The sequence below is a fragment of the Grampus griseus genome (genome assembly GCF_964374135.1).
Source record: "Grampus griseus genome assembly, chromosome: 20".
In the NCBI taxonomy this organism is placed as follows: Eukaryota; Metazoa; Chordata; class Mammalia; order Artiodactyla; family Delphinidae; genus Grampus; species Grampus griseus.
Genome location: NC_139014.1, coordinates 19,472,643 through 19,493,826, shown reverse-complemented (window position 1 = coordinate 19,493,826; position 21,184 = coordinate 19,472,643). Strand labels below are relative to the sequence as shown.

The window sequence follows — 21,184 nt, the reverse complement described above, 5'->3', positions numbered from 1 at the left end:
GAGGCCCTAGGAAAGAGGGGTACACTCTCTGGGGGAGTGGAGGCCAAAAAGACTGGTACTGAAATGTCAGCCTTCAATCAGAAGATGAAGAAAGATGCTGGGAGAAGGGAGTGCACATTATTTCCCATCTACCCTTAGGCAGGACCAGGGATGTAGCCAGAGGGAAGGAGGTTAGATGGCAGGAAGGACTGCCATCCTGCTCTCAAATCTCTGCCCTAGCCCCCTCCCTTCCTCTTGAAGGTGACTCCTGCCTGCTGGGCTGCTTACTACAGAAATAGCCCTTTCCCTGAAGAATCAACCTAGATCTTGCCTTTCTTTTTCTTCCTTTCTTGTTAAAACGAGAACAGAAAATTTAGGCCTTTACAACTTCTCCCACCCCCCCATGCCTACCTGAGCCCTACCCCTCAAATCCTGGATCTCAGCCTCTCCTCAGCCCAGGGGAGATGACCTGGGGGTTAGGAGAGGATGGAGAGGGGGGCACTGGGGTATGAGCCTATTATGGGGTGGAGGAGGCAGAAAGGCCTCACATTCTCAGTGGCTCTCAAATTTAGACTTTTGATGCTCTCTCCAAATCAAGGTTACATGATAGCCATAAAGAGGGGTGTTAAAAAAAAATTTTTTTTTAAAAAGCTTTGAACATTAGAAATACAGCACAGGGACTTCCCTGGTGGTCCACAGGTTAAGAATCTGCCTTCCAATGCAGGGGACGCAGGTTCGATCTCTGGTCGGGGAACTAAGATCCCACGCGTCACGGGCAGTTAAGCCACAACTAGAGAGAAGCCCACGTGCCACAACTAGAAAGAAACCTGCATGCCGTAACCAAGACCTGACACAGCCAAAACATAAATTAATTAATTAAAACAAAACTAACTAAAAAAAAAGAGAGAAATACAGCACAAAGCAGATTGGTGGATGGGGAAGGGGAAGAGGATTACATTGGGAGCAAGGAAGTTTTGAGGGTGATGGTGATGTTCATTATCTTGATTGTGGAAGCGCATACATACGTTAAACTTATCAAATTGCACACCATAAATATGGACAGTTATGTCAATTATACCTCAACACATCTGTTTTAAAAATACCACCCACTTTCTACATGAGTTCTACTTCTTTATTTTTAATTTATGGAGAATCTCAAAGCCTACAAGTGGCCTTGGCAGGGAAGGAATGTTGAAGCCAAGGGAAACTGGCGATGCCTAGTACAGTGGGGCCTCTGCCTCAGTCTCCCCCCACCAGCTCCAGCCATTGCATACGAAGGTGTCTGTGTACGTGTAAGGGGGGTCTGGGATGAGCTGTGGCTCTCCAGCTGCTTCCTCAGTGTGGGAGTCCAAGCCAGCCTGGGTGCCCAGGGTTCCTCTGTGGCTGGTCAGCCGGGAGCCTGGAGCTGGTGACTCGGGAGGGAGGGGCTGGACCCAGGCTCTGCCCAGGAGATGGTGGCTGCTGTGGATTCTCCTGCCCCCTGCAGGCTACAGCACGCACTGCAGGGACAAGATGGTCAGTCCAGGGAGAAGTCTGCCAGGCTCTGGGCACAGTGCTGCACGTAGTCAAAGTCAGGCACGGTGAAGGGCACGCGGGACCACTTCTTGGACTGGACCCGCCCTTGCGGTGTCTCCAGCAGCAAGCTACGGACTTTGAGCACTGGCAGCTTCACTGACTTGTAGTTCATCTGCAGACCCCAGCCCTGTGGGTGGGACAGAGATGACCAGGTCTGCACCTCTGTCCTCAGACTGGGCTTCTCTCCTCAGGTCGGAGTTCATGAATGCTGGGCCTATGTCTCCCACCTCAGCCTGAGAGCCATCTCCCCCATCACACTGTGGGCTCCCTAAGACAGGGGTGGAACTCCTCAGATTGGGAGCTCCTGGGGCAGGGCTGCCTCCCCCATCCCAGTGAGGGCACCCTGATGGCAGAGGCTGGGCTTCCTCTCTCAGACCGAGGACTTCTCAAGACGTGCTAAGGGCCACGGCCCCAGCACTTACCTCCCCACAGTTCCTGCAGCTAATGACACCTCCAGGCCTCCAGTCCTTGAAGACTCTGTTGATGACCACAGGCTCCTGGGAGACGTTGTAGTAGATCCTGGAGAAGAATGGGCGTGGCCACAGCCCTCATGGACCACACCCCCAACCCCAGCCCCAGATCTCATGCCCTCCTGCCTGCCGAGCCTGCGCCTGGGCCTTGGGCCTTCCTGCCTGTCGAGAGGCTGCCTTCACGGCACCTTCTTCTGCCACGCTCAGACCTCAGCACTACCCACCTGGATGACTTCAACAGTCCCCCAACAGCTCTCCCTGCCCCGTCCTTCCATCCCATTCCATCCTTACTCTCAACCCCACATCATCCTTCCACCAACTGTCAGAGTGACCCTCTACAAATGTACATCTGACCCTGACATTCCCTTGCTCAAAATCCCTCCAAGACTCCTCATTGCCTACAGGACAAAGGCTGAACTTTCAAGCCCGACCTTCAAGGTCCTCCACAGGCCGGTCTGTGTTCCTTCAGAATCTCATCCTTCACCATCTCTTCCACTCAAGTCAACCAGAATTATTCCCGTTGCATCATCCCTGCCTCTCCTCATCTCACATTCCAACCCAGTGCATCCTTCAAGACAAGTCCTAGTTGAAATGCTACCTCCTCAAATGAGAGAAGCTGTGTGAAGATCCTTGGCATAGCAGGTACCTAATAAATAATGAAGGGATGGAGGATAGGGAAAGTTTACCCTCTAGAGGGTGGAAGATGAGGGGATGGCTCAGGGACAACTAGCCCCTCTTGATGTCTTCAAAGTAGGTAGGACCACCTGGTTGGGGAACCAAGATCCCACATGCTGCGGGGCAATTAGGCCCAGGTGCCGTAACTACTGAGCCCGTGCGCCTCAACTACAGAGCCCATGTGCTGCAGCTAATGAGCCCACGTGCCACAACTAGAGAGAAGCCCGCGCGCCACAACGAAGAACCCACACACTGCAGCGAAAGATCCTGAGTGCCGCAACTAAGACCCAATGCAGCCAAAAATAAATAAATATTAAAAAACAAAGTAGGTAGGACCAGGGGGCCAGTCTGTGGCCCCTCAGCATTTGGCGTCCTGAATTCCAGCTCTTGCTCAACCACACAGGGGCTGTGGGAGCTTGGGCAAGTCACTTAGCCTGAGCCTCTGTTTCCTCACCTGTAAAGTGGGGTGATGATAAGACCTGTCTACTCAGACTACCGTGAAAACGCATACTTGGTAGTTGTTAAAATGCTCTTTAACCTTCCAAACCCTCAAAGCACTGTCTGGATGGGAGGGATTCTCCATCTCCCATCATACCCTTCTTCTCTCCCCGCCTCCCATCCCGACAGCCCCTTCTACAGTTCTCACAAGAAGTTGGGGTTCACATTGACGTGGTGGGTACCCTCCACCCTCCGTAGGTCACTCCCATAGCCCACGGGCACCGTGCAGTTGACACAGAGGAGCCGCACGTGCTCTGCCAGGAACTTGTGCTGGTGACTCTCCCGCTGGGCCGCCTGGGCTGCCCGCTTGACCAAGGCTGCCCGCTGCAGAGCCTGGATCTGGGGTGGGAGGGGACATGGGGCATGGTTGGGGCCTGAGAGACCTGACCCCAGGAATGCTCCCAGGGGGACAAAGGGCTCCCAAAGACCTCAGATTATTAGCACCCAGAAGGGACTTCCTCAACCATCCCTGGACTTTTTAGAAGCAGCTCTGTGGAAAAAAATATGGGGTGGAAAAAAATATGAGAGGAAGGCAAGTCTTTTTGCTGAATCTTTACTCCCTCTTTGGAGGATTTTGTGCAAAGTGGCTTCTTTTAATCTAACATGGGGCATCATTAATAATTATGCTGGGACAACAGGAGTAAATAGGGACCATCCTGAACAAGGCTGGACGATAGTGACCCTGCCTCAGGGGAACTGACTTAAGCCCTGGTTCTGGGCTTATTTTGTGGATGTGTCTGTTTGTTTCCCTGCTGCCTGGTTCCAGAAGGGCTGTAAGGCGGCTCTCACAGATACACAAAATATTTGGTGATGAGGATAAATTCAAAGCCCTGGATAAGGCCTGTTGCCAAGGCATTTTGGAGAACAGCCATTGCCTTCCCTGGAAGCCCCATCCCCAGCCTCTACCTTTCCCTTCATTCAGATCTTCCCCAGGTGGGCCAGGCTAGCCCCCAGAGGAAGGGGGACCAGGGGAGTGTATGTGTGTGGCAGTCAGAGACCTTCTAGGCAGAGTGTCTTCAGTCCCCTTCCCCGTAGGGTACTCAGGCTGCCCACAAACCTTGTCCTGGTACTTGGCCCGGTCCATCTCCTGCACAGCAGCTACTGCCCGTTCCATCAGCGTCTCTAGCGCCTCATTGGTCAGCTCTCGCTTCAGCTCCCGACTACCTTGGGCCGCCACAAATGAGTATACACTTTGGCTGGCCCGGGCACGGCCCCTTGCCTGGGAAAAGAGAAAACAGAGGGGCCTGAGTGGGGCTGGGGTCCCACACAGCATCCTTTGAGGGCTGTTTCGGGGAGGGATGCTCTGGGCACCTGGACCATGGAGATCTCATTGGTCAGGAGCCCATAGCGCACCACCACCTTGCACTGGGGGATGTCCAGCCCCTCCTCTGCCACACTCGTAGCCACCAGGAGGTTCAGGGTACCAGTCCGGAACTTCTGGATCACTTCCTGCTGGTCCCTCTGGGGGGAAGTGGGGGAGGAGAAAGAGGATGGTAAATGAGGTAGGTTGAGGCCTATCTTCCTGCCAGCCCAGCCTCTCCTGGTTTAGCCCTTTTACTCACAATCTTGTCCCCTTTCCCTAGGAACCCTGCGTCCCCACCTCTATCTTCAAGTAGCCCCAGGACCTTGCTCATCTTCCCAGGTACCCGTCTAACCCCCGTCTCCCTTAGGAGTCCCTAAAGGTCCCTGCCCCTCTACTCTAGGAGCTCTCATGGACCTATTCTTCTCATGCAAGGGACCCCAGACCCCTGATTCCCTGTCCTGAGGACATCACTCGCCTCTCCCTGCAGATCCCCAAGCCTCTGCCTCTCTTCCCCCAGAGATCTCCAGGTTGGGGGAACCTTCGACACTGGGGATCTCAGTGTCTACCTCTTCCCCCCAGCTCTCTGCCCTCTGCCTGGAGCTAATCAGTCCCCCATTGCTCTGTGCTGAAGATCCTGTCCCTTCCCCTTCTCCACTAGGGAAGCCCCACCCTCAGCGCCTTTCCCCAGAACCCACACCTGGGTCATCGGGATCATCTGAGCGCTCTGGCTGCTGTTCCCAGCCCCAATCAACAGCTGGGGCCTGATGGCCACTGTCTGCAGGCCTGGCTGCTGCTGGAGCCAGAGCAGGAGGGAGTGAGCACTCTGGCGGGTCCGGGTGAAGATGATGCCCTGGGGGCTGTCAGGGCTCCTGAACTGCTTCTGCAGGATCTCTTCCAGCACCTCCAGTTTCGGGTTCTCTGGGCCACGAGTTGCCAGGTGGGCCAGCTTATTCTTGTGGTCTGCCAGAAAAGCCCAAAGCAGAAGCGCAGGACTCAGGTCTGGAGGTGGGCAAGGCGTGGGTTGGGCGTGGGGGACTCATGGGGGTAAGATTACAGGAGTTTGGGGTCCGGGGGTGCCTGACGACACCTGCTCCTGCCTAATTCCCCTGAACAGCACCAAAAGCACATTTAAAGATACCCTCTGCCTGCCCAGCCTTAGGTCGGGGGCCTACAGTGTAGAATCCTTTGCTCACACACCTCATCCAGTACCCCTCTTCAACCCAGCTACCAGGATGACCCTGGACATTTTCATGCTAATCTTTGCTCCTGGGGTCTGACTCAACTCAGGTCTCTTCAGAAAGATCCCTGCCCTCCAGCCTGTGCTGAGGCCTCCTCTAGCCTTACATTTCATCCTCTGACCACCTCACTTTCCCAGTTTAAAGGTACCACACATCCCAAACCTTCAAGGACCGTCCCAATTAAATGGTTTTTTAAAAATCTCTGTCAAAAACATGAATTCGTTTTTATATCTATGCAAACCTTCACAAATGAGGGCATATTATCTTTTGTCATATCCACGGCCTTGACTTTTGGTTAGAAAATTCGGGCCCCAGTACCCTCGTTGGCACCTTCCCCACCCACGTTGGCACCTGCGTCCTGGCTGGCCTCTGACCTTCCGTTCAGTTGCGAGCCTCACCATCAAACAGCGCCAGCAGCCAGCGCTCGGCACGCAGGATCTGCGTCTTAGTGGTGCGCTCCCTGTCGTAGAAATCCTGCAGAGTGGCCAGGGCATCCACCGCACGGACCGTGTCGTGGATGAGCAGTGCGTCGTTGTAGCGACGCAGGTGAAGCGCGTACACCCGCCGCTCCTGGAGCCCCGCCTCAGCCGCTGAGGGAGGGCAGGGTTCGCAGGGCCTGAGTGGCCACGCCCCTCGAGGGCCCACTTCCGCCTAGACTACGGCCCCCGAAAGGCTCCGCCCAGGCTGGCCCCGCCCCGGCCCGTCCCGGCCGCACACTCCTTCCCTAGAACCGCCCCTCGCACCATCCCGGCTCAGCTCCACCACTTGTTGCTCGTAGGTCTGCGTCCCGAAGTCCCGTCTCAACTCGGGCATCTCCAGATGGTCGTGGATTTGGTCCATGAGCTCCTTCAGCATGTCGCCAAACGGATCCTGGACAAGAAGAGTGAGGGTGTGAGGGGTTTCCCACACACATCGGGGGAATGGGCACCCAGAGGGGACGCTGATCTCCGGGTGAAGCTGCGCCGCTACTGCCGGCACATCGGAGCTGGACAGGAGGGAGCCCCCCAGGGAGGCCGGCTGGGGTGTGAAAGGAGTCCTGGCTGGAGGCAGAGGTCGGGGTCCTGCACCCCCGCCCCCGCTCCTGCTACGTCGGAATCCTTGACTTCTGGCCTGAGCACAGTGATGTCTAGTCCTTGTCCAGCCCTGTCATAGCAGACACCAGACAGTGTCTGCACCGCAGGAGAGAGCTTGGAACAGCCTCAGCACAAAGTGGCCCAGCTTTACGGTTTGCAAAGCGTGCCCAGGGTTTTGAGAGATGCCCACGGTGGCATCTGAGTCCAACGAAACAGCAGGCTGAGGGCATGGGCTGTATCTGCCCCATTTCACAAAAAGGGGAAATGGAGGCTGAGACAAAAGCAAATAACCTGAAACCACAGAGCTACTGAGGGTGGAGTCAGAGCTCAACCCCAGGTGCTCTAACTTCACACCAGACCCCACCCCTTGCCACGGCCCGCCCCCCACGCACCTGGGTGCGTCTGTGGCAGAGGTCGTACTGTTTGCAGGGCTGGCGGCTGTGCTGCAGCTGGGAGCTGTAGTCCCGGGATGACATGATGCGCCACGTGTCCAGGTTGGCACAGAGCTGGGGCCAACAGAGAGGGGTTCACTGGAATGGGGGGTTCTGTGGGGACAATGGGCAGAGCTTTGGGGCAGGATGGGCTGAGGCAGGGCCATTGGGAGTGGAGACTCATGTATTCAACAAATAGCTATTGACCTCCTTCTCTATGCCCAGTGCTGTTCTAGTTACCAGGGATACAGAGCATCTTACATTGGAGTTGGGGAGACAGGTGATAAAGAAGAGTAACAGAATGAGGGACTTCCCTGGTGGTCCAGTGGTTAAGAATCCGCCTTCCAGTGCAGGGGACACAGGTTCGATCCCTGGCCCCACAACTAAGATCCCACATGCCGCGGGGCAGTTAAGCCTGCACGCCACAACTACTGAGCCCGCGTGCTCTGGAGCCCGTGCCCCAAAACTAGAGACAAGCCTGCCCATTGCAATGAAAGATCCCGCATGCCGCAGCTAAGACCTGACACAGCCAAATAAATAAATTAAAATTTAAGGGCTTCCCTGGTGGCACCGTGGTTGAGAGTCCGCCTGCCGATGCAGGGGACGCGGGTTCGTGCCCCAGTCTGGGAGGATCCCACATGCCACGGAGCAGCTAGGCCCGTGAGCCATGGCTGCTGAGCCTGCGCGTCCAGAGCCTGTGCTCTGCAACAGGAGAGGCCATGACAGTGAGAGGCTCGCATACAGCAAAAAAAAAAAAAAAATTAAAAAAAAAAGAGTAATAGAATGAGAGAATTTCACGTAGTGTTAACTAGCTCTGAAAAAATAAAACTGGATGATATGAAAGAGTGCAGTGGGACTTCCCTGGTGGCGTTGTGGTTAAGAATCCGCCTGCCAATGCAGGGGACACAGGTTCGATCCCTGGTCCAGGAAGATCCCACTAGTTGCCGCAGAGCAACTAAGCCTATGCATCACAACTACTGAGCCTGCGTGCCACAACTACTGAAGCCCGTGCGCCTAGAGCCCGTGCTCCGCAACAAGAGAAGCCACTGCAAAGAGAAGCCCGCGCACCGCAACGAAGAGTAGCCCTCGCTCACCGGAACTAGAGAAAGCCCATGTGCACCAATGAAGACCCAACGCAGCCAAAAATAAATAATTAAATAAATAATTTAAAAAAAAAAAGAGTGCAGTGATGATCAGAGAAAACTCTGAAGACGTGACATTTAAGCTGCTCCCTGAATGACAAGAAAGAGCCTGACAAGTAAAGTGCAGGGTAAAGGCATTCAGGGCAGAAGAAATGGCAAGTGCAAAGATCCTGAGACACGACAAGCCTGCCGTGCTCAAGATACAGAGAGAAGGCCAGAATAGTGGGAGTGAGGGGAAGGGCGCAGGAAATGAGGGTGGGAGGTAGGCAAGGCCTAGGTCACGTGGGACTTTGTAAGCCAGAGTGGACTTGGGAGATAGAATAAGTGCGACAAGAAGTCATTCGAGGCTGGGGCTTAGGTGGGGAAGTGGCTTGAACCCTGCCTGGGGGAGTCTGGAGAGGGCTGATGGGCATGGCGTAAGGCAGGACAGGTTAGGGAGGTTTCTGGTGGGAGGGTCACAGGGGCCAAGCTGACCTGCAGGACGTGGTCAATGGCCCCATTGAGCGTGGAGGCCCCGCCAGTGCCTGGCGAGGCTGTGAGACCCAGCACCTGCGGCAGCGGCCGGGTCCTCCGGAGTTTAAGCTCCAGGTACCGGCGCAGGATGACGTTGTAGACGGTGTCTTTGTGAGTGTGGTGACACTCATCCACCACCAGCAGGGAGAAGGCTGGAGCCACACAAGAGAAGGTTATTACCTAAGTTTGCAAAGCCCTTCCTCCCATAAGCTGTTTCATGTAGTCCCCACAACTCATCTGAGAATTCCTTCCTCCCTTCACGGCTTGCAGCTAGGCCCCAGAGAATGGACCAGGCAGGGCCGATTTACCTCCATTTTACAGGTTAGTAAACTGAGGCTCAGCTGGGGGAAGGTACTTGCCCAAGACCCTGCACTCTAGCCAGGTCTGTTTCTACTGGGGTGTATGCTGGGGTTTGGTGAATGGGGAACGCCTCATCCCATGAAATGTCCCAACACCTTTACTAGAACAGGAGCCCTGGGGTTGGCAGGCAGGGGGCCTCAGGGGTGCACCCTTTCCCCCTGCCCCCAGCCCTCACCGTTGAGCTCCACATGCTCCCCCTCCTCCAGGCTGGTCAGTGCCTTCTGCAGCAGCTCAGCTGTGCAGATGAGCAGGTCGTGCCTCTGGGCCACGTGGCCAAAGCCAGCTCGTGGCCCCATGTCCCCACTCAGTGTTGTAATGGTCCAGCGTTCGCCCAGCATGTGGCTGAACTCCTCACAATGCTGGGTCACCAGGTGCACCTGGGGGTGGAGAATGAGATGGGGAGAGGAAGCTGGATCAGGGCCTGGGGAATAGGGGGAATAAGGTGACCCCCAGGACATGGCTGAGTTCTGGAATGGGTGAAAAGACAGGTGAGCTTAGAGACGGTCACAGCCGCTTTGGAGTTCCGGAGGGTCCTGAGAGGCACCCGAGGAGTTGAGACGCCGCTGGGGGGAGGGCAGGACACTCACCCTGTTGACCAACACAACCACCTTGGCTCCGTCTACAGTCTCTAGATGCCTCTTGGCCAAATAAGCAGCTGCCCTGGTCTTCCCGGAGCCCGTGGGCAGCCAAATGATGATATTCTTGCCCTCCAGGGCAGGCATGATCACCTCCCACTGGTAGGGTCGCAGCTCCATTCTGGAAATGGCAGGGAGCTCAGACCACTGTTCCTCCTGGCTCCCTCCCAGGCCCGGCACCCCTCAGAGCCACTCTCCACTCCTGGCCAGCTCAGTCTTGCGTAGGGAACTCCCTGTGCCCCGGACTCCATCCAGCTTGAGGGAGAAGGGGGCAGGGCAACGGTGGGACCTACCGGAAACCGATCTGGGCAGGGGAAAGGCTGAGTACCACAGACCACACTTGCCCCGTGCCAGCCCGGGTCTCACCTGCAGCCCTGCCGGCTTAGCCCAGATGCTGCTGGGCTCCGCTGAGCAGGAAATGGAAACTGAAACTGAGGGGAGGAGCCAGCACTGCAGAGATCAACCTAGGAATCTCCCTTCGCTGCCCCACAGAAAAAGCTTTGTGCGCTCCAGGGGGCCCGGGTGGGGGGCTATGGTGGGTGAGGGGGGAGTGAGAGGGTGAGGGGTGGAGGGAGGGGGAGAAGTGCTGCTGACAGCAAGGCACCCTCTCTTTCCTCCTGGGTCCTGCTAGCCCCTCCCCCAGGAGTGGAGTCTTCACCTGGACCAGGAGCAGACAGCAGGGAGAAGTGGGGGGCTGCAGCCGGGCAAGCCCCATCGCCCCGGGGGCGCGGGACAGGCATGAGGCTTGCTGAGAAGAACAGCCCCAGCCTGCAGGCAGTATTGGCGGAACAGGGTCAGTCTGCTAAGGCCAGGATTCTACTGAAGAAACAATCACACTGAGAATAAAAACCCCAAAACTTTATTGTTCCCTCCAAGGGATTAATGCCAGGAAATGAATGGTCCCCATGCCCCCCACCCCTGGGGGACAAACAGAACAGTGCAGGGTGAGGCACGGCCCCTCCAGTCCAGGTTGAACTTCCAACCCCTGAAGCCCCCTCACTCAAGCTAAAGTTGGCAATCCTGCCCTTGAGGAAACAGTGACCTGGGCCAGGGCCAGGACTCCAAAACTCCATAGCTTGGGGGAGTGTGTGTGTGTGTGTGTGTGTGTGTTGGGGGTGGGGGTGGGGAGAAGGGGGGATCAGGCAGGACTGGGGGCCACCAGGGCTGGACAGGGTTCATCCTCTGGCCACCAGCCACTCTTAGAGGGGCTGAACCCCAGACCTGAGAGACCCCTTCCCAAGGTCAGACACAATGAAGGGTGGGACAGAGCTGCAGGCTTGGGGGTGTCCCAGGGCCCTGAAACGGCTGCAGGATCAGGGGCTGGAGGGCCCCTGGCTGGAGTGTCTCAAACTGAGGCAGACCCGGGCACAAGGGCACCCCAGGGATTAGATCAGAAGCCGAGGTGGAGGCATTCCAGGTTGAGGCCGAGGTCCAAAGCCAGACTACTTGTCAATGAGCCCGCCCTCCTTGAGCTTGAAGTAAAAGAACTTCTCCAGGGCGCTGGCGCAGCGGCAGTACTCGCTGTCCGGGGGGTTGTACTCGCGGCAGTTAGCGATGACCCGCTGCAGGTCAGCTACAAAGAGCTTCCGGGTCACATAGTAGCGGCTGCGCAGCCTCTCCGTCATGGTCTTCAGGTCTGGGCAGCAGGAGAGAAGGGCACTGTTTTCAGAGGCTGCACGGCCCAGGGAGCCGGAGCAGGCGTGGGAGGAAGGAGTTGGAACGGGGGGTCCTCACCGATGGGGAAGCGGATGACCTCGTAGTAGTCTGGGGCCTCCGACTTCTTCACGGGCTCCATGAAGGGCCAGGCACTGGGGTGGGACTGCAGAGGAGAGCCGGGCTGAGGCCAGGCCCACTGTGCCCCCGCCCAGCTCGAGACAGCCACCCCCCACCCTGGGTCAGAAAGCCGCAGCCATTGGCACAGGGACCCCCAGAAGGGAGCCTGGTCTCCCGACCTTGATCTGGGCCAGCAGGTTTTTGAGGGTCGTGTAGAGCTGGTCTGGGTCCTTCAGCTCCTTCCTGGGGCAAGAGAGGCCGAGTCTGAGGCTCCTGGGCCCTCTGCCTCCCCCTCCTTCCTCCCTTCCCTCCACACAACACTCACCCCTTCTCCTTCCCCAGCGGCTTCCAGCCTGTCTCTCCTGCAAAGTGGGGAGTGGGGAGAACACCCCTAAGAATGCCTGTCTACACCCCAAGCAGTACACCCCCTCCCCAGCCAAGACCCCTGCTCACGAATGCCGGGGACGCTCTCCACAGGGATCTGCCTCACACCCTCCTTGAAGCAACTGAGCCCGGGGTAGACCTTTCGGATCTGTGCCTGTTTGCGCTCAATCAGCTTCTTGATGATCTGAGGGAAGGAAGGGTCTGAGGGGCCAACCCAGCTCCAGCAACCACCCTCCCAGGCCACAGTCAGGCCCCCCTAATTTCCCCTAAGAGGCAGAGCAAGAACCAAGACCCTGGCCCATCCTTCTTCATGTGCGTGCGCACATGCGTGTACACGTGGTACACATCCACACGTGTTCACCCTCAAGTGCACGTTCATGAAAAGCCCCATGGAGACGTGCGTGTGTGTGCGAGTACACGCACACACATGCACACACACCTCCTTCTGCTTCTTGATGATGTGGGACAGCTCCGTGTAGGGAATTCGCGGGTTCAGCTCACACTCCATCAGTGTCGCGCCCTCATAGTCCTTAATGTAGCCCAAGTAGCGGCTCTTGGGCACCTTGATGTCCTTGGAGAAGCCCTAAGGCGTGGAGAGTTACGGCCAATCCATCAGCAAGCCTTTTCCAACCTGAATCTGTCCCTGGCATGTTTCCAGGCTGGCTACCCACCCCCCGACTCACCCCCAGAACCTCCCAGCTCCCCCAGCCTGCCCAACTGCCCTAGAGAACCCTATCCTTCCCTGGAGCAGCAGCAGGAGGGAGGAATACAGGCGTGAAGGACTCCCCCGCAGGTGTGGGATGGAACAGGGGAGACGAAGGACTCCTACTCCATCCACATTGGGGATGAGACAGAATGACCCCTGTCCCCAGGCAGTGGGCAAACCGGGTGAGGTGAGGGTCACCTGCTTTTTGAAGTAGCCAATGGCGTACTCGTCGGCGTAGGTGAGGAAGTAGAGAATGTTGTGTTTGATGTGATACTCCTTCAGGTGGTTCATCAGGTGAGTCCCATAGCCCTGCAGGGGAAGGGGGCAGGGCTTTTCAGGGGGCAGGGGGCAGGCCTGTGGCTAGAGAGGTCTCAGGAGGGCAGGGAGGGGAGGGCAGGGCCAGGAGGGAGCAGACTGGAAAGGCGGTGGGAATAGCCAGGGGATCCAAGTCAGGTAGGAGGAAAGGCGACTGGCAGAGGAAGGGGAGCTTATGGGGAGAAAAGCGAAGGATGCTGGATTTCTAAGAGCTTACTCTGGAACAGGGGTGGTGCTTGGTTCTTTACAGAGTAATCCTCAAGTTAACCCATGAAACAGCTATCGTTACCTCCGTTTTACAGAAAAGCGCCTGAAACTCAGCTACGTTAGGAAATGTGTCCAAGTCAGGCGGCCAGCTATGGCAGGGAGGGCCTGCATCTAAACCCAACCAGGGGGCTGTGGTCCTCAGGCAGCTAGTTCCCAGTCCCTGGGCCTCAGAATTGGAGGAAAGCGGAGGGGGAATCACAAGGGCCCCACTCATCACAATATCTGAACCCCAGAGAGACTGTCTTCCACACACGTCAGGACCAAAGAGGCACCATGCAGATATGGGTTATGTAAAACAGGACAACGGTGGAAGTGTCTGTCAGCCCAGTGGTCAGGACCCCAAACTTTCACTGCAGAGGGCGCGGGTTTGATCCCGGGGAAATAAAATCCTGCAAGCTGCACAGCGAGGCCAAAAATAAATAAAGTGGCTGCATCATTTTACAAAGTAAATAAATAAAAACAAAACAGGACAAGGGACTTGCCCAGTGGTCCAGTGGCTAAGACTCCACGCTCCCAATGCAGGGGGCCCGGGTTTGATCCCTGGTCAGGGAACTAGATCCCACATGCCGCAACTAAGAGTTCACATGCCACAACGAAGATCCTGCGTGCTTCAACTAAGACCCGACACAGCCAAATAAACAATAAATAAATAAACATTTTTTAAAAAGAGTATTAAAAAATAAATAAATAACAAAAAAATTGGGCTTCCCTGATGGTGCAGTGGTTAAGAATCCACCTGCCAATGCAGGGGACATGGGTTCGAGCCCTGGTCTGGGAAGATCCCACATGCCATGGAGCAACTAAGCCCGTGCGCCACAACTACTGAAGCCCGCACGCCTAGAGCCCGTGCTCCGCAATAAGGGAAGCCACGGCAATGAGGACCCCGCGCACCACAATGCAGAGTAGCCGCCGCTCGCCGCAACCAGAGAAAGCCCGCGCGCACCAACGAAGACCCAACACAGCCAAAAATAAAATAAGTAAAATAAATTTATAATAAATAAATAAATAAATAAATAAAACAGGACAACCCTGGACCTTACTAGTGGGTCTACTGTAACAGTTAAAGGACAGAAACCAGGACTATCACCCAGCACAGGTGCTGTTATAAAAGTTAACTCCCCGACATACGTGAACATTCTTGTGACGAAAGAAATACAGGTCCGTTTAAAAGTGTTACTGTGAATCTGAAGAGTTCTCATTACAAAGAAAAAGCATTTTTCTCCTATTCCTTTAATTTTGTAACTATATGAGATAACGGATGTTCACTAAACTTACTGTGGTCATCATTTCACGACGTATGTAAGTCAAATCATCAGGCTGTACACCTTAAACTTACACAGTCCTACATGTCAGTTATATCTCAATAAAACTAGAAGAAAACAAAATAAAAGTGTTACTGATTCTGGCGTACCATATGTCAACAAGTGTTTCCTTAATCCAGTTATCAAAGTACAACTGCCACCTTGTGGGGGTGTGAAGAACTGTCTGGCCCCTAAAAGAAGGGTTGGGGGCAGCTGTGTCACTATTGTGTTGCTCTGACCTCGTCCAGAGCAGAAGCAGGGGGTGGGATGGAGCTGGGACCAGGGGCATGGACTCACCTTGACCTGCTCATTTGAGGTGACAGCGCAGAAAACAATCTCCGTGAAGCCCTGGGTGGGAAACATGCGGAAGCAGATCCCACCAATGACCCGCCCGTCCTTGATCAAGGCCAGAGTCTTGTGCTTCCTGAGGGGAGAGGGGTCAGGTCACAGGCCCTACCTGTCCCCCCAATGCTCCCCAGGAGCCCACAACCACCCCGGAGGCCTGAGCTGTACACGGTGCTGGGAACTAAGGAGCAAGAATCGCCCAGGGTTGGAGGAGGAGGCCTGGGGAGCAGTGGGGAGGCCAAGGAGGAGGTGCCCGGGTGTGGTGGCCTGGGGCTGGGCTCTCCTGGGGACATACGGGTCAAAGACGAGACGGGCGATGTACTCCTTGGGCATGCGTGGCAGCTGGTGGGAGAAGACGTTCTGCAGCCCTACGAGCCACAGCAACACCCGCCGGTTGGCCTTGGGTGTGAGCGAGTTGCCGATGACGTGGAACTCGATGATGCCGCGGCGCTCCTCCAGGCGGGCAGTCTCATCCCGGGCGGCGTTGGCCGACAGCAAGCTCGTCTGGGCACCGGAGGAGGGGTGTTGAGCTGGGGTCTCAGGTGGTGAGCCACCACCCCACCCCCAGCACAACTGGCCCATAAGCTGGGCTGCCCACCTCAGGCCCCAGCATGGCCGCGGGATCCGTGATGGTGAGCATGACCTCATTGACGAGCTCCATGGGGATGTCGCCCATCACACGGAGCCGTTTGGCATCCTCCAGGGTCAGGTTCTCTGGGAGCTTCCTCTTCTCACCTGCTGAGGAAGCTGGCAAAGTCTCCCAGGGACAGCAAGAGGGGCCGGGGGAGGGGTGAATGAGGGGTAGAGGTCAGGGGTCAAGCACCCACCTGGCATGGGCTCAGCCCCTCCGGAATCCAGGCTCAAGGAGCTGTTGCTGCCCCCAGCCATGGTGGGACTGAAGATGGGGGCGCTGGGAACAACCGCAGCGCTGACTGTAGCTGAGAGAGAGACGAAAAAATCAGGGGATGGAGGTTGAAGGTACTGGTGTGTCCCTCTAAGGGATCCAGGCTTTCCCACCCCCAGCTGAGCCCTCCTGTACTTCCCCACTGCTGCCATTCGCAGCCCCTCCTCCACTGCGGGGCTAAGGTCAGCCAGGAGGGCCAAGCAGAAAGCCTACTGTGTGTGGCACATACCCGGCCGGGGCACCAGCTGGGTTCCCTCTGAGGGTGGCATCGTGAAGCCCGACTCCCAGATTGGAGAGTTTGCCCCGTAGATCTCCTCCTCCAGCATAGACAGGAATCTGGGGGGAGGGTAGAGTCTGTCCCACAGCTCTGTCCTCCAACCGAGGGAGCAGCCTGGGCCAGACACGGGAAGGCCTGGAGGCCGCCCTCAGGGAACTGGGAGACAGAGACAGCCTCTGCCTTCAGACGAGGAAGAGGCACAGCTCCCTGTCTTCTGGGAGCCCCCGTTGAAGGTAGGAGGACAGGATGATCCAGAACAGAGACTAGAAGCCCAGTATGCCACGGTGAACAGCACAGGGAGACAGGGTCTGAACCAAAGCTATCCTGTGCTGTGTGCCAGGTGGGGCACCCAGTCACCCTGGGCCTCAGTATCAAAATGTGATTCCACCCTCTCCTGCCACCTCTTACTGCCACCTGGTGGCAAGAGAAGCACATGAGGGCCTGCATTAGTTGGGAAAGGCTTCTTGAACTGGGTGGCTGTAAGCCAGCTTTAAAATGAAGAGATGGTGTGGCAGAACAGAGAAAAATCTTACAGAAAGGGCTAGGACAGGGGTGAAAAGCAGTTTCACCTCAAGTGTAAGCTCTTGAGGAGTGCTGTGGTGAGAAGGATTCTGAGCTGCGTCCACACCCCATGGGAAACAGTTAGTCATGTCTACCAGGGGCGTGGGCACTGTTAGCACTCGGGCCATGTACCTGTCATCCCCAGACTAGTACAGGAAAAGGCAAGGAGCTAGCAAATTATATCTGGGCCTTGGGCAAGTCTCCCAGGTAGAGGCCCAGATCCATCCCAGAAGATTCATGGAGTGAGAGGAAGGACCAATCCAGGAAGTCCTCCTGGAAAACAGGGGACCACAGGGAGGATGTGAACGTGGTGCAAGATCCTGACAGGCCAGAATAAGCCTTACTTGGGGAAGTGGGTGAGGATGAGGGTCCTCTTCTCGGGCACCAGCTTGTCCTTCTCTACCCGGAACTTCTCCAGCAGCTGTCGCCGGGTAACGGTGAAGATGGAGCGGAGAAGGCTCCGCCCAAAGACGTGAGTAGTCTCGTACCGGGGAAGGCTATCGCAGCTCTGGGGCACGTGGCAGTAACAGAGCCATCTGCAGAGCAGATGAGGAGCAGGGAGGTGGTAAATGAAAGCCCAGGCTGGGCCTACAAGCCTCCCCCATGCTGTCCCTGGCTGGACCTACCTGGTATAATTGACCTTGTAGGTAGCCACGTCCTCGGCCTGAGACCTCTGCCGAAATTGGGCAGGCGTCTCAAGCTTCCAGTAGTTAAGGCAGAGCAGGAACATCTTCGAGAGCTCGAACATTGTCTGCCGCTCCCGGGGAGCCAGATGACTAAACTTGTACTGCACAAAGTTCAGCACACCCTGAGAAGGGGAGGTAGGTAGGGGACAAAACGGGAGGAGGTGTGGGCAGCCAGCAGGGCCTTCTTATTCAAAAGTAGGTGCTTCCTGAGGGCAGGGGGCTCTCTGCGGCTTTTGCTCTGGGGCTGTCTGTGAGGAGAAATTATACCCCCTCCCACCTCCATGCCCACCTGAGGTTAGCCCAAAGCATCCTCCTTTCTCTGAACCTCTCCCCTGTTCTCAGCTTGGGCGGCGGGGGGCGGGGGGGGGGAATGGATAACACAGCCTCCCCACTCCTCCAAGATGCCCCCAATCCTCTTACCACCTGCCTCATCCCACCTGCTCAATATTAGGCTTCTCAAATGGGGGGCTGCCCAGGGACCCCTCCACCACGGGCCGAGTCATCTGCAGGATGCATTTCCGCAGGAGCTGGAAGAAGAGGAGGGAGGAGTAGAGGTCAGCGGAATACAGAGCTGCAGGGCCCCCAGCCTCCCTCCTTCGCCCACGCACACTCACTTGGAAGAGGCTCACCTTGAAGAGGTAGAAATAGACCTGCTTGGTGTCCGTATCCTCCTCCTTGTGAACAGACATGAACAGATTCTCCACGTCCACCACCATCCCCAAGAGTCGGTTAATCTCATCCTCTGACACATTCTCCAGGTGGGACACGTGGTCGGCTGTAAGGATAAATGGCAGTTGGGAAAAAGAAACAGAAAAAATCAACAGGGCTTCCTACTCGTTTTCATCGCCAGCCAAGACACACCCTCAGTCCCTCCAATCAGCGTGACCGGCAACGAGACTGACCGCTCCTATCTGGGTGGCCTCTTGTCTCTTCTGGCTGGCAGATTTCCTTTCTCCTCCCCTGGGGCATACACGCTCCCAGACCAATTCCTCTTTAGGAGGCATCTTCGGTCTTTCAGAGATGCAACTATGTGGCATTAAGTCATCCTGTCCAAGTAGGACCCGGCACCTCCACCCCCACCCCCAGCTCCAAGGGCACTACCTGCCTTACCCAAGGGGTGCTCACAGCTGCGGCACAGCTCGCTCAGGTTGGCAGCTGGCTGCTGCAGGTCCATGCGGGGTGCAGTGGGGGGCTTGGGGTTTTTCCAGCCATTACACTTGCAGGTTTCATTGGCCTGGAGGCAGAAGAATCAGTCAATAACCCTGTAACCCGGGGTGAGAAGCCGTTCCCCAGCCAGAACTTTGCCCCCATTCCCACCCAAGTCCTAGGATGCCCCAAACCCCGCCCCCTCTCACCCCAGGCCCCGCCCCCACCTTGCAAGCCGAGAAGACCCCTAGCTTCTCAAGCTTCTTGGCGCGCGGCAGCCCCCGGACTTGCGCCTTCCTCTGGCTGGCGCGCTGCTGCTGGCTCAGGCCAGGTCGAGCCGGATCACCCCCGCTCCCGGTACCCCCACTTCCTACCCCGGGCCCCCCGGTCCCTGTGCTCCCGGCTGGGGCTGTAGCTGGGGCTGGGGCTGATGCCGGAGTGGGAGCCGGAGTCGGGGCCGAAGCCGGGCTGAGGGTAGGAGTCGGAGTTGGGGCGGGGGCTGGGGACTGAAGAGGACGGGGCTGCGCGGCCGGGGCCGGGGTCGAGGCCTGGGAAGGTTCCGTCATGGCCTCCCCGCAGCGGAGCGCGGCGCAGCGCGGCGCGGCGCTCCCAGCCCTAGGGCCGCATGGGCAACCGGCGTTCAGTGCGCAGGCGTCCATGCCCCGAAGCATGATGGGAATTGTAGTCTTTCACGGTCGCTCCCTTTGCCTCCAGCTTCCAGGCTTTTCTGTCCTGTCTCTTGATGTTGGCCAGACAAGTGAGGCCCGAGCGAGCACCCCAGATTGACTCCTCCTCACTTGTAATCTCTACTGAAGGCTTCCAAGATAGTAAAGATTGCTGCTCTTGGGACAAGGAGAAGTACCCCAGAACACAGGCTTCTGTTTGGGGAATCACCTCCCAAGCCCAAGGGTGAAAATGCAGGCCTGGGGCCTGGAGTCGAGTTGGCTTCTTGCGCATCTCCCTCCTGCCCCCACCCTGGCCCTATCCCACACGTCTCGGGACACAGAGTTGCACCCAGCGTGGCGATTTAGCAGCAGTTCTATTTCTTGACCAGTTAAGTGGTTACACGGGTGTGTTCTCTTTGCGCACTTTTCTCTGCGTACATTATACTTCAACAAAAAGGGTTTATTTTATAAGCACTGAGCGCCACAGTAATGGCCGTGGTCAGGTAAAAGGCTCCCAAGGTGGAGAGGGAGTAGAGGCAGAGGAGGGCGGAACGGCTCTCCCGCCCACACGGTGGGCACCTCCCACGCAGGGCCCAAGTCTTCATCATTGTGGTCCCAGAGCCCAGCTCTGAGCTGCCACAGTAGGCCCGGGATGGAATGAAGGAAACCAGGAAGGCGCCTCCACCTCCCAGTCCCCATGTGTCGCAGGATTGTGCGTGGTCAGAGAACTGCAGGACGTTCCAAGAATGGATGACCCCACGGTCACACTGATGGCTCTGTTCAGGGGACAGTCCTCCTTCCCCCCAGGCCCGATTCTCAGAAGGGCAAGAGCCCGGCGGCTCAATCTCATCTCCGCTCCGTACTGGTGACAGCTCCAGTGTTGGGCTTGAGCGCCAACAGCCCCGTTTGGCCTATCCGGCTGGGTCTCAGCCCCGGCCGGGCCCTCTGACTAAGGTGGGGAAGGGCCCGAGAAAGCGGCCGGATCCGAGATAAAAGCAGCAGCAGGGGACGCCAGGGCGGCTGCCAACCTGACCCATGGAGGTAGGACGTGCACAGCTGACCCCATACTCTGTGGAAGCCAACCTCGCCGGAAGCCAAGGGAGCCCCCTGAGCGGGGAGGCGTCGCGCGAGCAGGAGCGGAGCCACGCGGGGCCACAAGGGCCCCCGCTCCCGGCGTCGGGCCCCCGCTCCCGGCGTCCGCCCCCCGGCCCAGCGCCGAGGGCTGCATTCGGAGCCTCGCGCCCTTCAACAGCAGTTGCTCACTCGGATGCAGCGGGTCAGTAGCAGTCTCCCCAACGGGAGCCAGTCGGCGTCCCGATGTCCCAGCGTGGCCTTTACTGAACAGAACCAGGTGCACCCTGCCGGTGCGGCAGCCCGCGGAAGATGTGGCAGCTGTACGGGGTGGCTTCCAGATGAAGATGTATGCCCACGGCTTCACCCCTGAGGAGCTGGTGGTTCAAGTGGACGGCGGATGCCTGATGGTGACTGGCCAGCGGCAACTGGAGGGCTGTGACCCGGATGGGGCGGCTTCCGCGTGGCGCAGAAGGTGCACCAGCAAATGTCATTACCACCGGACCTGGATCCCGCCGCCGTGACCTGCTGCCTGACCCCCTCTGGCCAGCTGTGCGTCCGTGGCCAGTGCCGGGTGCTGCCTTCCCCTGAAGCCCAAACAGGACCCGCCTCGAGACTCAGGAGCCGTGCCTCTAAGAAGGGTTCCAAACTAGCCTGACCCAGTAAACCACCACCGTAGTGAGCAACACAACAGCTTCAGAGTCTGCGGTCGTTTCTTGGGGCTGGGGTCAGAGGGGGAGGTAGAACAAAGGTAGAGGGAGGCCAGGTGGAGGGCCCAGAGGGGCAGGAAAGGCACCTCAAGGTGGTGGTCCACGATAAATCTGGCCCCCGGGAAGCTGGGGGAAGAGTGGGCAGTGTTGCTTTACTCAGCTCAGCTCACTGCTTGGACCA

General features: G+C 57.2%; 3 protein-coding genes across 4 annotated transcripts; 1 reads left to right on the top strand and 2 right to left on the bottom strand.

Annotated features, from left to right (window-relative positions):
- Positions 1-1,106: 1,106 nt before the first annotated feature.
- Positions 1,107-10,286, bottom strand: DHX58 (DExH-box helicase 58). The gene is made up of 13 exons (XM_082679915.1): positions 10,259-10,286; positions 9,845-10,013; positions 9,433-9,634; positions 8,859-9,049; positions 7,204-7,317; positions 6,482-6,608; positions 6,137-6,328; positions 5,198-5,460; positions 4,509-4,658; positions 4,255-4,416; positions 3,346-3,536; positions 1,977-2,073; positions 1,107-1,681 (listed from the first exon to the last, which is right to left on the bottom strand). The coding sequence occupies exons 2-13, from the start codon at positions 10,010-10,012 to the stop codon at positions 1,496-1,498; spliced, it is 2,043 nt and encodes a 680-aa protein (XP_082536041.1). The 5' UTR covers position 10,013; positions 10,259-10,286; the 3' UTR covers positions 1,107-1,495.
- Positions 10,287-10,747: 461 nt separating this feature from the next.
- On the bottom strand, positions 10,748-19,156 carry KAT2A (lysine acetyltransferase 2A). 2 transcript variants are annotated; one of them, XM_082679868.1, is made up of 18 exons: positions 18,785-19,156; positions 18,522-18,645; positions 18,041-18,186; positions 17,849-17,938; positions 17,352-17,533; positions 17,070-17,261; positions 16,117-16,223; positions 15,811-15,921; positions 15,582-15,718; positions 15,279-15,487; positions 14,936-15,062; positions 12,954-13,064; positions 12,489-12,632; positions 12,119-12,233; positions 11,991-12,027; positions 11,845-11,908; positions 11,627-11,711; positions 10,748-11,528 (listed from the first exon to the last, which is right to left on the bottom strand). In XM_082679868.1, exons 1-18 carry the CDS (start codon positions 19,121-19,123, stop codon positions 11,335-11,337), a joined length of 2,514 nt encoding a protein of 837 aa, XP_082535994.1. In that variant the 5' UTR covers positions 19,124-19,156; the 3' UTR covers positions 10,748-11,334. The 2 variants fall into 2 exon arrangements, with proteins under 2 accessions (XP_082535994.1, XP_082535993.1); XM_082679867.1 differs by having other exon boundaries at positions 15,582-15,721; positions 18,785-19,138.
- A 1,333-nt stretch (positions 19,157-20,489) lies between these two features.
- Positions 20,490-20,951, top strand: HSPB9 (heat shock protein family B (small) member 9; the record flags this gene model as incomplete). The annotated part of the gene is given in 3 exon segments (XM_082679630.1): positions 20,490-20,575; positions 20,577-20,743; positions 20,746-20,951. Coding segments are annotated over 3 exon segments (459 nt in total).
- Positions 20,952-21,184: the final 233 nt, after the last annotated feature.